Genomic DNA, 14,358 nt, shown 5'->3' with positions numbered 1-14,358 from the left:
TCTCTGCCAATCATATACTACTTGCATGGCAGGGTTTTATTACTCAATAGAGGATAAGAGAGGATATTGATGAACAGGACCCATGACCCTGACCCTGACCCTGATGCAATGTTTTTATAATCCCCTGGGCATTGACTTGGTAATGAGATGACTATGAGTCTTGATCAGTTTGACTAACGATTATAACAAAATTAAACTAAACATATAATTTAATGGCATATGCTATATATTTTTTATCAAATGGATTCGATTAGTGAGACCCTGATTGTGTGGTCAACTTGACACTTATCTTTACTTCTCTAACATGTCTCCAATGCTTCCCTTCAGGTCATTTTCATGGAAGTAATTTCCCTTCAACATCCAATTAGAGGAAGAATATCATCGTTGGATGGTCCATTCTGTTAGGGATTAGTCTGATAAAAAAACCTTTTCATTTGGGACATCCAATGCTATTCTCTCTGGCCTTAGAATCTAACCCTAATATTTTAGTGCCATTTTAACATAAATTTATCAAATGGGAAAACATCATGCAACACAATATGCAGAATGTTTGGAACCAGTAAATTTATCAATGATAAAACAAGAAAGAAATTAAATAAATTAGCAGTTGAGCTAGTAATTTGATCAAAATCCGAAGTTGCAAAAGTTACAATTATGATAACTTTCACTAGTCATTAACTATTTAAACAACAATAAAATTATATGTATATATTTTGGATATACAAAATGATGTATCATTATGTGATTACGTGATTTTGAATTAAAATTAAAATAACACCCAATCATATAATGATACATCAACTGTGTACTTATTTAAGGTATAGATTTAACATTACTCAATAAATAATTTCTTTTCAATTGTTTCTTGACAAAAATGGTAGCCTTTAACTTTTTCTCCCAATGTGTTATGTGTCCACAGCATCACCAACCTGCTTTCGACATTCTTTCCTTTTCCAGGATGTACATTCCTTCTATATACCTGTGGCTGTCTTCATAGCCTTTCCCCTAGGGATCGTTAACCGGTTAGCCAATAGAAAATGAACAACATGAAAAATAGTTAAAAGTAAAAACAACAAAACGGTCAAAAGCAATCCTTTAATAAAGATCAAACAATTCCAACTTAAACAGATTACACAATTTGTTAGGAGAATACTATTAGGTTTATATAAATGGTAGCGTTGTAAAGGGGGAGGGAAGATGAAAGACATTAGGTTCTGTGAGCAGCCTTAGGACTGGTTAGGAAGGTTTTCGATATCTCAAATAGCGGATTTGGGAGGTCTTAACTTATCAGATCACCGGTTTATCATATAGTAAAACCCTTACATCAACAAAATCAATTTTATTTTGGTGGAAAAACTGGCTTGTCTATCACAATCTCCACCAAATTCATCTACAAATTTGACAGAACAAATTTAACTGACCTAAGCACTCTACAAAGAACCCATTTGCCCACTTGAGGACTCTACAAATAACCAGTCCATTTGCTTAATTTGATTGAACCGAATCAAATTTGCTCATCTCTTCTGTAAATCAATCAATCAAAACTTGGGTTTTTCCTCCTTATTTTGTATGTTACCGGACGGATATTAACCCAATCAAGCGGCCCGTTCACAGATCTTGATCGGCCCGACTGACAGCCAGTCAGATTGAGAGGAGATTAAAAAATTTTAAAACAGTATTCAATAAAAAGAATTATGACTTGATGGTATAATACATATTCTTCATCGGATGAGTTGCGTTAGAGTTCTAAGAACTACAAAATTTTTCATTCACCAACTGTCAGCAGGCTCGCGCGCTGGACGGCATGATTGCAACATTTTGTCAAGACCCTCATTAATTTTTAATATTTTCTTTTTACAGGTTTTAATCCCTATTTAATATTTGAAAAAAGAAAAAATAAATTATACAGGAGATAAAATAAATTAAAATTCATTTATATTTAATTCCTAACATATCATTAAAAATGTTTACTTATAATCGAAAAATCAAATCTCGTATTAATACATAAAATATTAGATATAAGAATATTAGTTTGTTGGTCGTTGAAGTTGATATATTCCCACTTTGGATTAGGATTTTAATGACAAATTAAGTCAAAACGAATCCACCAATGTACATGATTTTGCGGTCAACAAATAGCTTAAGCTCTAAACCTCAATTCAAATTCAAACAGTAAAATAAAACTATATATTTTTAAAAGAAATTAAATGGTTAATTTATTAATTAATTATACACATAAATAGAAGACCACTTTGGCCCACCCACGGATCACAAAATTGTTCAATATCTTTTCATAAAAACAAGATTCGAAAATTGAAAATTGTTAAGGATAGATTCTTATCTTGAACATATATAACATTACTAGCAAAATGTTTTACCTTCAAATATAAATGCATGCAATTCCATCATATTATTATTAAAATAACAAAATAAATTACTATATATATATATTATTTTAAAAGGGTAAAATATTAATTATCCGTATTTCCACAAAATAAACTTGAGTGCATATGCATACTATTTCTGGTAAGCCCTTGATAATGAGTTGCTGGAATAGTCTTTATAAGATTTATTAGTTTAGTGGTCGAATTTCTCTCACTATTAAACTCGAATCAAATTAGTAAGATTTGATTTGATATTCAACACAATTCAAATTGAAATTAAATAAGCGTTTTAACTTAATAACTTGATTTTAGTTTGATATGAATCTTTTTTTAATAATATTATTTATTTTATTAGTAACATTATTAATTTCATCAATAATATTATTCATATCGCCATATAATCTTTTGGTAACATTTTCGACAAGTTTGAATAAGCTTAAATTTATTATTATAGATTTAAACTTAATTCAAATTAGTCTGTATACTTGTTTCAAATCCAACACAAGTATATTTATTGTTTATATATTTTTGAAGATGAAAATATATAAAGAAAAAATAATTTTAATCTGAATTAAGTGAGAGAAACATGAAAACGTAGGGAAATGACCCATGTTTCATCGTCTAGCTTTGCAACTTCCTTTCAGCGCCACGGCAAAAGCCCAAACCTTTTGTCTACAAAAATAAATTATAATGATTTCCCATTTTTTTTATCCGAATCCATTCTCTTGATTTTCTATCTCTCTCAAATCTTCTCTCTCTTTCTCTCTGCTTCAAGCATAAAAATCCATTTCATTTTACATAAAAATCACAACACGGTAACAGAGAGGAAGAAAGAAAGAAGAGAGGAAAAGGAGGGCCTCTCGCCCTCTCTTCTTATTATGCCTCCTCTTAGATATTAGATTCCCCCACTTTCTCGTCTGGGTTCTCTTTCTTTGGTGTTAAAACTCTTTGCTTTTTCGTTTTTAGCTGTATTTGATTGGATCCTTTGTTTTAACCTTTTCACTTCGTTTTAAGGGATCCTGGTTTGTGGTTTGATCCTTGATTGATCGGTTAACAGTTTCATGTTACTGGATTCAATCCAAGGTTGCCCATTTCTATAACATTCATATTAAATTTCCAAGCTTTTGCTTGATTTTTGTTCAGAAGGTAATATTTTTTCTCTTTGTTTAATCTGCATTATGTGTTTTTGTATTGGAAACTTAGTGTTAAATTGTGTTTTATTTCGATCCATTTTGTGCTGTCTTATTTTGCTGATGATTGTATGATCTGTTTAGGATAAGGATCGATTGTTGTTTCCACAAGATGAGATGTTTGTATTAATGAATATTTATTTAATGCTTGATTGGATAAATGATTTGTAGAATGGAAATGGAGCTTGGTAAGCTGTTTATTGGTGGGATTTCCTGGGACACAAATGAGGACCGTTTAAGAGAATACTTCCAGACTTTTGGAGAAGTTTTGGAAGCTGTGATCATGAAGGATCGGGCTACGGGTCGTGCCCGCGGGTTTGGTTTTATTGTTTTTGCTGATCCTGCTATTGCAGAAAGAGTTGTCATGCAGAAACATATGATAGATGGTAGAACTGTAAGTTCCAATTATCATTTAAAGTGTTCTTTTGATGTGATGAATGATAGCATACAATTCAATGATCAGTTTGATTAAAGTGTTGTGTTTTATGGTGCCATTATTGGTTCCGTGATTGTTTTCCTTTTTTTTTTTTTGGTTTGAAAGAAAAAAATGATGTGATTTTGTTAATACTTTGGTAGGCTGTTGACTATAAATGCTAAGTTTTTTATTGCTAAAATGTCTTTAGGTAAAAATGACACAGGTAAGATTCAGATATTTTACTTCTGAAATACAGCTTGTTGGTGATTGCTGATTGTTATCATCTTCAAAGTGCTGTCTCTGGAAAAAGGGAAAAAAAAGAAATAAGAATCAATAGATTGCTTCATCAGTTTTGGAATGACTTTTAAACAATTAGCACAGTCAGTAATATGCTCAGGATATTATGTGGGTTCTGTCTATTTGAAAGAGACAGTTGGGGGTCTTTTAACAAGAGTGATCAATGACTTTGTTTGCAAGATGCATATGGAAAAATCAGTGACACAAATGGAAAGTAGTGTCAGGGACGCAATACATTGTTGGCAAGTGATGATGCTCCTCATAGTTAATATTTTGGTGCTTCAAAATAGACTTTGCATCAGTTTTCATGTTGACCGCAATTCCAACTCTTGAAGTCTCACTTAACAACTTTTTGGGCTGCTTAATCATTCTTCAAGACTAATTAATTGGATTGGGAACTTTTTATATCAATTAATACTTGAGATAAAGAACATAGTGTTTTCAAAACCTCTTCTAGCTAATTTATTTCATGACTTGCATCCCAAGCAATACAAAAACACACTTAGTCATGATGCAAGTGGAAGAACAACTCTGGACTTTTATTAAACTCAAAGTTGCTGGATGCAAATTTCAAGGACCCATCGTATACATTGTAAATGTAAATCTTAAAAGCTCTGAGTAACATTTTTTATGCATCGTATTTAAAGCGTATATTATAACTGTGAAATTTGGTATAGTTCATTTCTCATTATCTAGCTTGATGATTATCAGGTTGAGGCAAAGAAAGCTGTTCCTAGAGATGATCAAAACATTCAGAACAGAAACAATAACAGCATTCATGGGTCTCCTGGTCCTACCCGCACAAAAAAGATATTTGTAGGAGGTTTAGCATCAACTGTAACAGAGGGTGACTTTAAGAAGTACTTTGATCAATTTGGGACAATTACAGATGTCATAGTTATGTACGACCAGAACACCCAGAGACCTCGAGGTTTTGGATTCATTACTTATGATTCAGAGGAAGCAGTTGATAGAGTGTTGCTTAAAACCTTTCATGAACTTAATGGCAAAATGGTTGAAGTCAAGCGGGCAGTTCCCAAAGAATTATCCCCAGGGCCAAATCGCAGCCCGTTAGGCTCATATAACTATGGTCCAAGTAGAGTCAGTAGCTTCCAGAATGGTCACACTCAGGGATATACTTCAAGTTCAGTTGGGTATGGAGTTAGAATTGATGGTAGATATAGTCCAGTTACTGTAGGGAGGAGTCGATTTTCCCCAATTGGTTCAGGTTATGGGATGGGACTGAGTTTTGAGTCAAATTTGAGCCCAAGCTATGGAGGAAGTGTGAACATTACTTCTTACCTTGGCTATGGTCGTGGATTGAACCCTCCATATGGTGAAAATCTGAACAGGTACAGTAGCCCCATTGCCTATGGTGGGAGCAATGGAGGTAATAGTCCAATCCTGAATTCACCTAGCAGGAGTTTGTGGGGAAACAGGAATCTTAGTTATGGCACAAACTCTGCAAACTCAAGTGCTTTAGGCCTTCGAAGTGGGACTTCAGAAATGGATTCTTGTGGCAGCATTGGAGCTATTTGGGGTTCCCCTTCTAATCTTGGACAAGGTGGTGCTATGGGTTCTGTTTATAGTAGTGACAATTTTGGTTATGGCGCTGGAGAATTAAGTGTTGGGTCAGTAACTGTAGGGTATGGAAGAAGTAGTCGCTCTGGTGTCACGCCAAAATCTGTTTTAAATGGTGGTTATAATGAGGCATATGCTGACATATATGCAAGTGGTTCCTTTTATGGTGATTCCACTTGGCAATCTTCGTCTTCAGAACTAGAGGGGTCTGGTCCCTTTGGTTTTGGGCTTGGAACTGCAGCTTCAGGTCTTATGACTAAAAATTCTGCTGGTTATGTTGATGGTTATAGTGTTACTAATAGACAACCAAATAGAGGTAAGATGTTTCTGCTGTCTTACTCTGTTATGTTTTTTGTTCTTTCAAGCTCCCTTCTTTCTTTTGTTTGTTTGTTTATTTTTTGGTTTTCTTCTTGTGATTGTTAATTATAATGTTTATTTTAAGTTTTTGAAAGAAGTCAGTGATCAATGCGTGGAAGGTTAGCTGTAGATTTACTCTAACAGCCTATAATATAAAATGCTGGTTTTTCTATTGTGTATAACTTATGCCCCTTGGCATGGAGTCCATTTGTATTGAATGACAACATTATGGCTTACTGATACTCTTATCGGCTTAACTTCATTTCTTTTATTTATGAAAAAATTAATATTATTTCATCAAAAGCTAATGGTACAAGAAAAGATCATGAACAACCAGTAAACTGATCTATCAAATAGGAATTAAAGCACAGATTTGATTATTATATGCATGGTCGACAATTACTTGTGAGTGGCATGTTTGATTGTTACCTTCTCGGCATGTGCATTCTTGGCATTGCATATTTTTGCTGTCAAATCTGTTGTTTGTTGGATAATGTTGAACCTATCATTAATGCCTATTGTGCTTCAATGTTTCTTACTTTTATGCTGAATATTATGTTTAGTTTTTGGTGATAATAATATGGTATTTATATTCTTATGTTCATCCATTGATTCAGGAATTGCTGCTTAGGATGATGGCGATATGATTGTCAAAAGTTCATTGTAGGTGAATTATATCTGGTGTGGTGAAGCAGGTGAATGACTAAATTTCTTACATTTTCCTCGTCGAGATAAATCAGTTTATATGAAATGTGATTAGAACTAATTGGTTTCGCCTGTTTTGATGAAATTATAGAAAGCAATTACAAGGATTTTCATTTAAGGTTTGAGCTTGGATTTTCTTTATATGGGTTATCTTTCTTGGGATTTGCTTAAGATGTAAAATCGGATTGTCATGTATACGAGAATATTGTATCATCCATATCTGGTGACACTGTGATACATAAAAAAATCAAGCCTTTTAGATTATTTCTTCTCATTGTTCTGCACTAACCAGCAAATTTGCTGCTTGTTGTCAGTATTTCATTATTTTCTTTGTGGTTTTTGTATTCAGAAACTGTATGAAATGTTGGTTAATTTATTGGTGTGAAGTTCTCAAGGGATCTTAACCAAGGTCCCAAGGAATAAGCTACAATATACAGCGATCTATTTTAGATGGCAAATGCTCTGTCCAACAAATGAAACTTTATATTTCATGAAATATTCTTTTTACTTTTTTTTTTTATAAGGGTAAAGTTATATGTACAAAAAATATGGATACCTAAGAGTACAAATAAATTGAATTATTATTATGTGATTAGATAATTTTATTGTTTACTTTATTTTGAATTTGAAATCATTTAATTATTAGATGATAAATCTGCGTATTTTTTCTTATTAGTACTTGTGGCTTGTACATGAATCATTGTTGTTTTCAGAAAGGAAAATGCTTTTCTTAAGCCTATGAAAAGATGCAGAAACCAACCATCATGCAATTAAAAAGTAAAGAGAAAATTAAAAAATGGAACAAAAAGAAATATTCTTTAATACCATTTGTTCATTTTCTTCTTTGGTTACTGTGATGGAATTTTCTACAACTGTTGAAATTCTGTATTTTCCCAGTAATTATCTATTTCAGATTCTGAACTTGTTAAAAAGCATAAGGGGACTTTTTTTTATTAATACTGATCAGAATACTGAGTATCAGTTACCTACTTAGGGAATACAAAGTTTGGGGCCAAATCAATGTCAAACGAACTTTGATCAGATGGTGGTACTTTTGGCAAAATTATCCTTTTCGGCTATCTATCTCCAGAGTCTTCTCAACATATTTCTGGGTGCATTCAAAGCTGGTTTATGCATTCTATGATTTATTATAAATCAAATATTTAAGCCACTGTTGTACAGAGAACATAAATGGATGGTTTCATATTCTTCTCTCTGCCAATCATATACTACTTGCATGGCAGGGTTTTATTACTCAATAGAGGATAAGAGAGGATATTGATGAACAGGACCCATGACCCTGATGCAATGTTTTTATAATCCCCTGGGCATTGACTTGGTAATGAGATGACTATGAGTCTTGATCAGTTTGACTAACGATTATAACAAAATTAAACTAAACATATAATTTAATGGCATATGCTATATATTTTTTATCAAATGGATTCGATTAGTGAGACCCTGATTGTGTGGTCAACTTGACACTTATCTTTACTTCTCTAACATGTCTCCAATGCTTCCCTTCAGGTCATTTTCATGGAAGTAATTTCCCTTCAACATCCAATTAGAGGAAGAATATCATCGTTGGATGGTCCATTCTGTTAGGGATTAGTCTGATAAAAAAACCTTTTCATTTGGGACATCCAATGCTATTCTCTCTGGCCTTAGAATCTAACCCTAATATTTTAGTGCCATTTTAACATAAATTTATCAAATGGGAAAACATCATGCAACACAATATGCAGAATGTTTGGAACCAGTAAATTTATCAATGATAAAACAAGAAAGAAATTAAATAAATTAGCAGTTGAGCTAGTAATTTGATCAAAATCTGAAGTTGCAAAAGTTACAATTATGATAACTTTCACTAGTCATTAACTATTTAAACAACAATAAAATTATATGTATATATTTTGGATATACAAAATGATGTATCATTATGTGATTACGTGATTTTGAATTAAAATTAAAATAACACCCAATCATATAATGATACATCAACTGTGTACTTATTTAAGGTATAGATTTAACATTACTCAATAAATAATTTCTTTTCAATTGTTTCTTGACAAAAATGGTAGCCTTTAACTTTTTCTCCCAATGTGTTATGTGTCCACAGCATCACCAACCTGCTTTCGACATTCTTTCCTTTTCCAGGATGTACATTCCTTCTATATACCTGTGGCTGTCTTCATAACCTTTCCCCTAGGGATCGTTAACCGGTTAGCCAATAGAAAATGAACAACATGAAAAATAGTTAAAAGTAAAAACAACAAAACGGTCAAAAGCAATCCTTTAATAAAGATTAAACAATTCCAACTTAAACAGATTACACAATTTGTTAGGAGAATACTATTAGGTTTATATAAATGGTAGCGTTGTAAAGGGGGAGGGAAGATGAAAGACATTAGGTTTTGTGAGCAGCCTTAGGACTGGTTAGGAAGGTTTTCGATATCTCAAATAGCGGATTTGGGAGGTCTTAACTTATCAGATCACCGGTTTATCATATAGTAAAACCCTTACATCAACAAAATCAATTTTATTTTGGTGGAAAAACTGGCTTGTCTATCACAATTTCCACCAAATTCATCTACAAATTTAACTGACTTAAGCACTCTACAAAGAACCCATTTGCCCACTTGAGGACTCTACAAATAACCAGTCCATTTGCTTAATTTGATTGAACCGAATCAAATTTGCTCATCTCTTCTGTAAATCAATCAATCAATCAAAACTTGGGTTTTTCCTCCTTATTTTGTATGTAACCGGACGGATATTAACCCAATCAAGCGGTCCGTTCACAGATCTTGATCGGCCCGACTGACAGCCAGTCAGATTGAGAGGAGATTAAAAAATTTTAAAACAGTATTCAATAAAAAGAATTATGACTTGATGGTATAATACATATTCTTCATCGGATGAGTTGCGTTAGAATTCTAAGAACTACAAAATTTTTCACTCACCAACTGTCAGCAGGCTCGTGCGCTGGATGGCATGATTGCAACATTTTGTCAAGACCCTCATTAATTTTTAATGTTTTCTTTTTACAGATTTTAATCCCTATTTATATTCTCGTTTCTTTGTATTTTAATCTATGAAACCATGAACCGATGGCCTCAAATGGTAAGATAATACGTTATCCTGATCATAATATAAGAAAACAGGAAGTAGGAAACGGGATTTTTTATATGATTAGTTTTGAATTCCCCTTGAGGTCATTTACATTCGTTAATCAACAATCATTCATAAAGAAGAAAAAAAAATTTAGATTTCAACAAGATCAAGAAACTGAACACATGGAGAAGAAGAAATATGGGGGAGTTCATTGAATTTTAATTCACTAGCAAATTTTATAAGGATCGTTACATGTTAAGTTGAACAACATCCAGCTTTTTTAGGCTCCCCATTTTCTGCTTCTGCTGATTCAATTTTCTCTCCTTGTAAAACTACTGTCTTTCCATTTGTCAATGAGGTGGAATCCTTGGTCTTCAGCTCTTGTGACATCATAACTTTCCGGCTTAATATATTGTAGATCTCTTTAACGACAGTTTCAAAGGCAGCTGCAACATTTGAGGAATCGAGAGCTGAAGTTTCCATGAAAAACAAACCCTGTGCCTCTGCCAAGGCCTTGCCTTCGGCGGTGGTTACCTCCCTTGCATCCCTGAGATCTGTCTTGTTGCCTACTAGTATGGTTACTACATTCATGTCTGAGTGTGCTGTGCCAGTAACAATGAATAACTATTAATCCTTTGTTTATTGTAGTAAAGAATGATAAGAATCCAGTAACAAGTAAGAAGGGAAACACAATCATAAAACAGTTTAACACTTTATCAAAAAACAATTTATTCTTGAAACAAGAAAAAAAAGTTAAAAGTTTCTTACTGTGAAGTTCATTAAGCCATCTGCCAATGCTATCAAATGTCGGTCGTCTACTAATGTCATACACCAGAAGAGCTCCAACTGCACCTCGATAATATGCAGATGTAACAGCCCTGAATCGCTCCTGACCAGCTGTATCCCAGATCTGTGCCTTGATTTCCTTTCCATTAATATGCATCTTTTGTGTCTGGAACTCTACTCCTATGGTCGATTTTGAATTTGGGTAGAACTCATCTCTAGCAAATCTTGCAAGCAAATTTGATTTCCCAACAGCAGAATCACCAATTAGAACAATCTTAAAAAGATAATCCTCAGTTTTCTCCTCTTCGGAATAAAAGGCCATCTTCTGAATTTCACAGAATTGTCACTCTATAGATCCATATTAATATTGTGAATTGTAGATCTTTACAGGAACCATGACACTAGCCAAGTGGTATCATATCTTCCCCAATGCAAGCTGAGAGAATAAGCTAAGAAAAAATGAAAATAAAGGCAGTTTTGCAAAAGAAACTTGAAAAGTACGGAAGGTATATGTGAATGCAAAAGCTGAAGTTCAACAATTAGTTAGATGTTAGCATTGGACAGAGTCTTAGAAAATACCTATCTTCTGAATCTAATGTTGAGCTGGTTGCATAGAAGTAGTGACTTCTACTCCACCTATACTTTCTGCCACTTATGCAAGTCTATCTGGACTATATGACAAATTCCAATCTGGCATTCCCAAGGCAAACAAACTCTGAGGTTCCTGCTGAATCAAGCAACATCAGAATCTTAATATATTTACTTAAAGAAATAGAAAATAAAGTGATATGAGGACAAAAACAGAAGCAGAATAATGTAAATTCATTTCCCACTTTTTAAAAATTAATTATCTATCTCCTTTCAAAAGAAACGACAAATGAAAGAAATTCCATATGTGCATATATGCATTTCTGCTAAAATGGCTTGCATATTACACACGAGAAGCTTCCTACAGCCTCTAAAACCTTCAAGCCCCTAAAAGGTTGGTCACTTTATCCCACTGCTAAACCTACTTCTGGCCCATCTCCCACTCCAAATCTTACTTCAGCTCTGCCTCTAAATTGATGATCTTTTTCTCAGCTAGGGAATGAGCTATCATAGGTTAGACAGCACCATGATGTTTTATTCATACATGACACAAAAGTTCATAATTCTACTAATTTAAATCAGAAGTCTTATGAAAAGCCAATAACATATAGAGATGCTAAAAGCTTGACGCTTCCACCAAAATTCCAATCATACTTTCACATTTCTGAGGTGAGTTTGTTGGCTTCAATATCCTATGGCAGCATTTCATAATATGATAAAGAATTTAAAATCAGGACACCAACTTAGACCCTTTGCTATGTCAATCAAAATAGGTTTTACAGAAAACTCCAAGTATTTCAACAAGATGATGCCTTGGAGAGCCTTGAATAGCAGAGAGAATTTTCAGAAAATTACAAAGTCTGCCTCCCCAAATAATATTTTTTCCTTCTCTAGTAAAATGTCAAAGACAAGCGCATCGAGTCTATTTTAAATGATGTGGCACACATAGTCACAGTTTTGTTTCTACAGATTTTACAAATCAAAGCAATATTTCTGGTAACACTGAGTTAAAGAATGAACACGAATTATACAAGGGGAGATAGCAATCTCATGACAGCCTAAATCCCTACAATTCATAATAAGTCTGTTATGTTGGCCAGTTTTTACTTTTTAGCAAGTTCATTTCTTGATTTCTTGAGAAAGAATTACAAAACCTGTCCAAGATAACAACACTTAAAAAAATTGCTGAAGAAGGGCTGTCATAAGTTTCTTAAGGATTCCTCATTTTATATCTCTCTTCTCTCTTTCCATTCTCCTTTTTCATTTACATTCTAAGCAGTCAACATTGCAATAGTTGAGATCTACAACACTAATGCAATAACCAACCAGAACATAGAAATTTCAGCTTCTCCCCAAGCCACTTCCCTACAAAAATTGTGACAACAGATTACTCACGCAAGGAATATGCTGAGCAAATCAAGTTAACCCTAATCACACAATCAATTAAGCAAATAGACGTCAACAAAGATGGCACAGTAAAGCTATCAACTTTTACCCGATCAAACCCCAAGGATCCCTTAAAAAACTTGAATTGGTTAGATGAACTACAAAAATCAATCTAAAAAGGAAAATATAGTAACAACTAACTCCGTCAACCACTTCTTTCCACCAAAATAATCTTGAATCAACACTACTGACATTCACTAAACTTGGCTTCCAAAATGTCTCTCCCAAACAAATACTAAACCATTTTTATCAGCAAATACACTCACTGGAACCATCACCAAGACTCTCTTATTCACTAAACAAAGTTAACTATAAAAAAAAATGAAAATAAACACAAAATTAATAACAGTATACAGGCTAGAGAAGACAAACCCGGAAAATGTACGGATCATATGAGTATTATTAACAAAAAAAAACTTAAAAATTCATATGAATTTTTGCCAGAAAAATGGATTCATTTTATCCAAGGTACCTGTTTATGAGGAAAGGTGACTCCCGTGACTTATCTCTCAGATTTGAGGTGGAATCAGAACCGTTGAAGTGGATCCAAGGGTGGAAATGAAAAGATTGGATAAAGGGCTCGTGTTAGAGAGCCTAAAGAGGCGGTTTTTGTAACGGTTCTTGTAAGAAATCGAGAAGGTATCAAGCGAGGGAGCTGGAGACTCGCTCGCGAGCTGGAGAGAGAGAGAGAGAGCCAGAGTCGAAGAGGCAAATGGAGTGAGGGAGAACACAAGACGCCAAGATTTACATTTCAGTCGCTAATAGTGGGCCTCATCTTGGGCTTTCTACGGCCCAAAACTAATAAAATTTTTAATATTAGATTACGATTGGATTTGATCCAAACTACTCAAGTTTAATTTAAGTTTAAACTGAACAAAACGAGATCATTTTTCATTAAAGGATTTAAGTTTGAAGTAACCCAAATTGAGTTTAAAATATTTTTTTCCAAACCAAACTTAAGTGGGACATGAATAAATGAATAAACCCAACTTAAGAGGTGGATTTGATATTTAGCTCAGGTTTGACTTGAATCACTTTATAACAATATTTTTATCTCGTTAATAATACTATTTTCCTTAAAAGTGATCTCCCAATGATGCTCTAACTAATTCAACGAGATTAAACTTTATATGGTTATTATAGATTTAAATCAAGATTGAATTAATTTATATTTTGGTTTGACCCAATTCAATCCTAAATATTTATGAAAATGGGAAAGAATGATTGTGGGTCGTAGTGGAAGTGGGACAAAGAGCATAGTTGAAATGTAACAGGAAGTACCAAAGTTAAGTTGGGCATTGAGAGTCCCAAATTTGGTTTAAACTAAGAGACCCAAAATGAATAGTTGGTAAGTAATAGAGAGTGCGGTAATGAAGCCTGCAATGGCTTAAATGGTGTAGGGGCCAATAGCTGATGAGACCAACTGCAACAGAAACAGCAATTGATATTCATTCATTCACTCAATCAATCTAATCCAGCTAACAAAGAAAGAGAG

The 14,358-nt window shown here is 33.6% G+C and overlaps 2 protein-coding genes across 7 annotated transcripts; one reads left to right on the top strand and one right to left on the bottom strand.

Moving 5' to 3' along the window:
* The first annotated feature begins 2,964 nt into the window (after positions 1–2,964).
* LOC123230319 (heterogeneous nuclear ribonucleoprotein 1-like) lies at positions 2,965–7,193 on the top strand. Its single transcript, XM_044656490.1, has 4 exons — positions 2,965–3,530; positions 3,746–3,968; positions 4,998–6,183; positions 6,842–7,193. Exons 2-4 carry the CDS (start codon positions 3,747–3,749, stop codon positions 6,853–6,855), a joined length of 1,422 nt encoding a protein of 473 aa, XP_044512425.1. The 5' UTR covers positions 2,965–3,530; position 3,746; the 3' UTR covers positions 6,856–7,193.
* A 3,033-nt stretch (positions 7,194–10,226) lies between these two features.
* On the bottom strand, positions 10,227–13,581 carry LOC123193627 (ras-related protein RABA5a). Of its 6 annotated transcripts, none has more exons than XM_044606690.1 (5): positions 13,336–13,581; positions 12,744–12,782; positions 11,409–11,556; positions 10,812–11,265; positions 10,227–10,645 (listed from the first exon to the last, which is right to left on the bottom strand). In XM_044606690.1, exons 4-5 carry the CDS (start codon positions 11,149–11,151, stop codon positions 10,299–10,301), a joined length of 687 nt encoding a protein of 228 aa, XP_044462625.1. In that variant the 5' UTR covers positions 11,152–11,265; positions 11,409–11,556; positions 12,744–12,782; positions 13,336–13,581; the 3' UTR covers positions 10,227–10,298. The 6 variants fall into 6 exon arrangements, with proteins under 6 accessions (XP_044462625.1, XP_044462624.1, XP_044462621.1 ...); XM_044606689.1 differs by having other exon boundaries at positions 11,409–11,553; XM_044606686.1 differs by lacking the exon at positions 12,744–12,782.
* Positions 13,582–14,358: the final 777 nt, after the last annotated feature.

Source organism: Mangifera indica, chromosome 12 (genome assembly GCF_011075055.1).
Source record: "Mangifera indica cultivar Alphonso chromosome 12, CATAS_Mindica_2.1, whole genome shotgun sequence".
In the NCBI taxonomy this organism is placed as follows: domain Eukaryota; kingdom Viridiplantae; phylum Streptophyta; class Magnoliopsida; order Sapindales; family Anacardiaceae; genus Mangifera; species Mangifera indica.
This window is presented reverse-complemented; position numbering and strand designations above follow the sequence as displayed.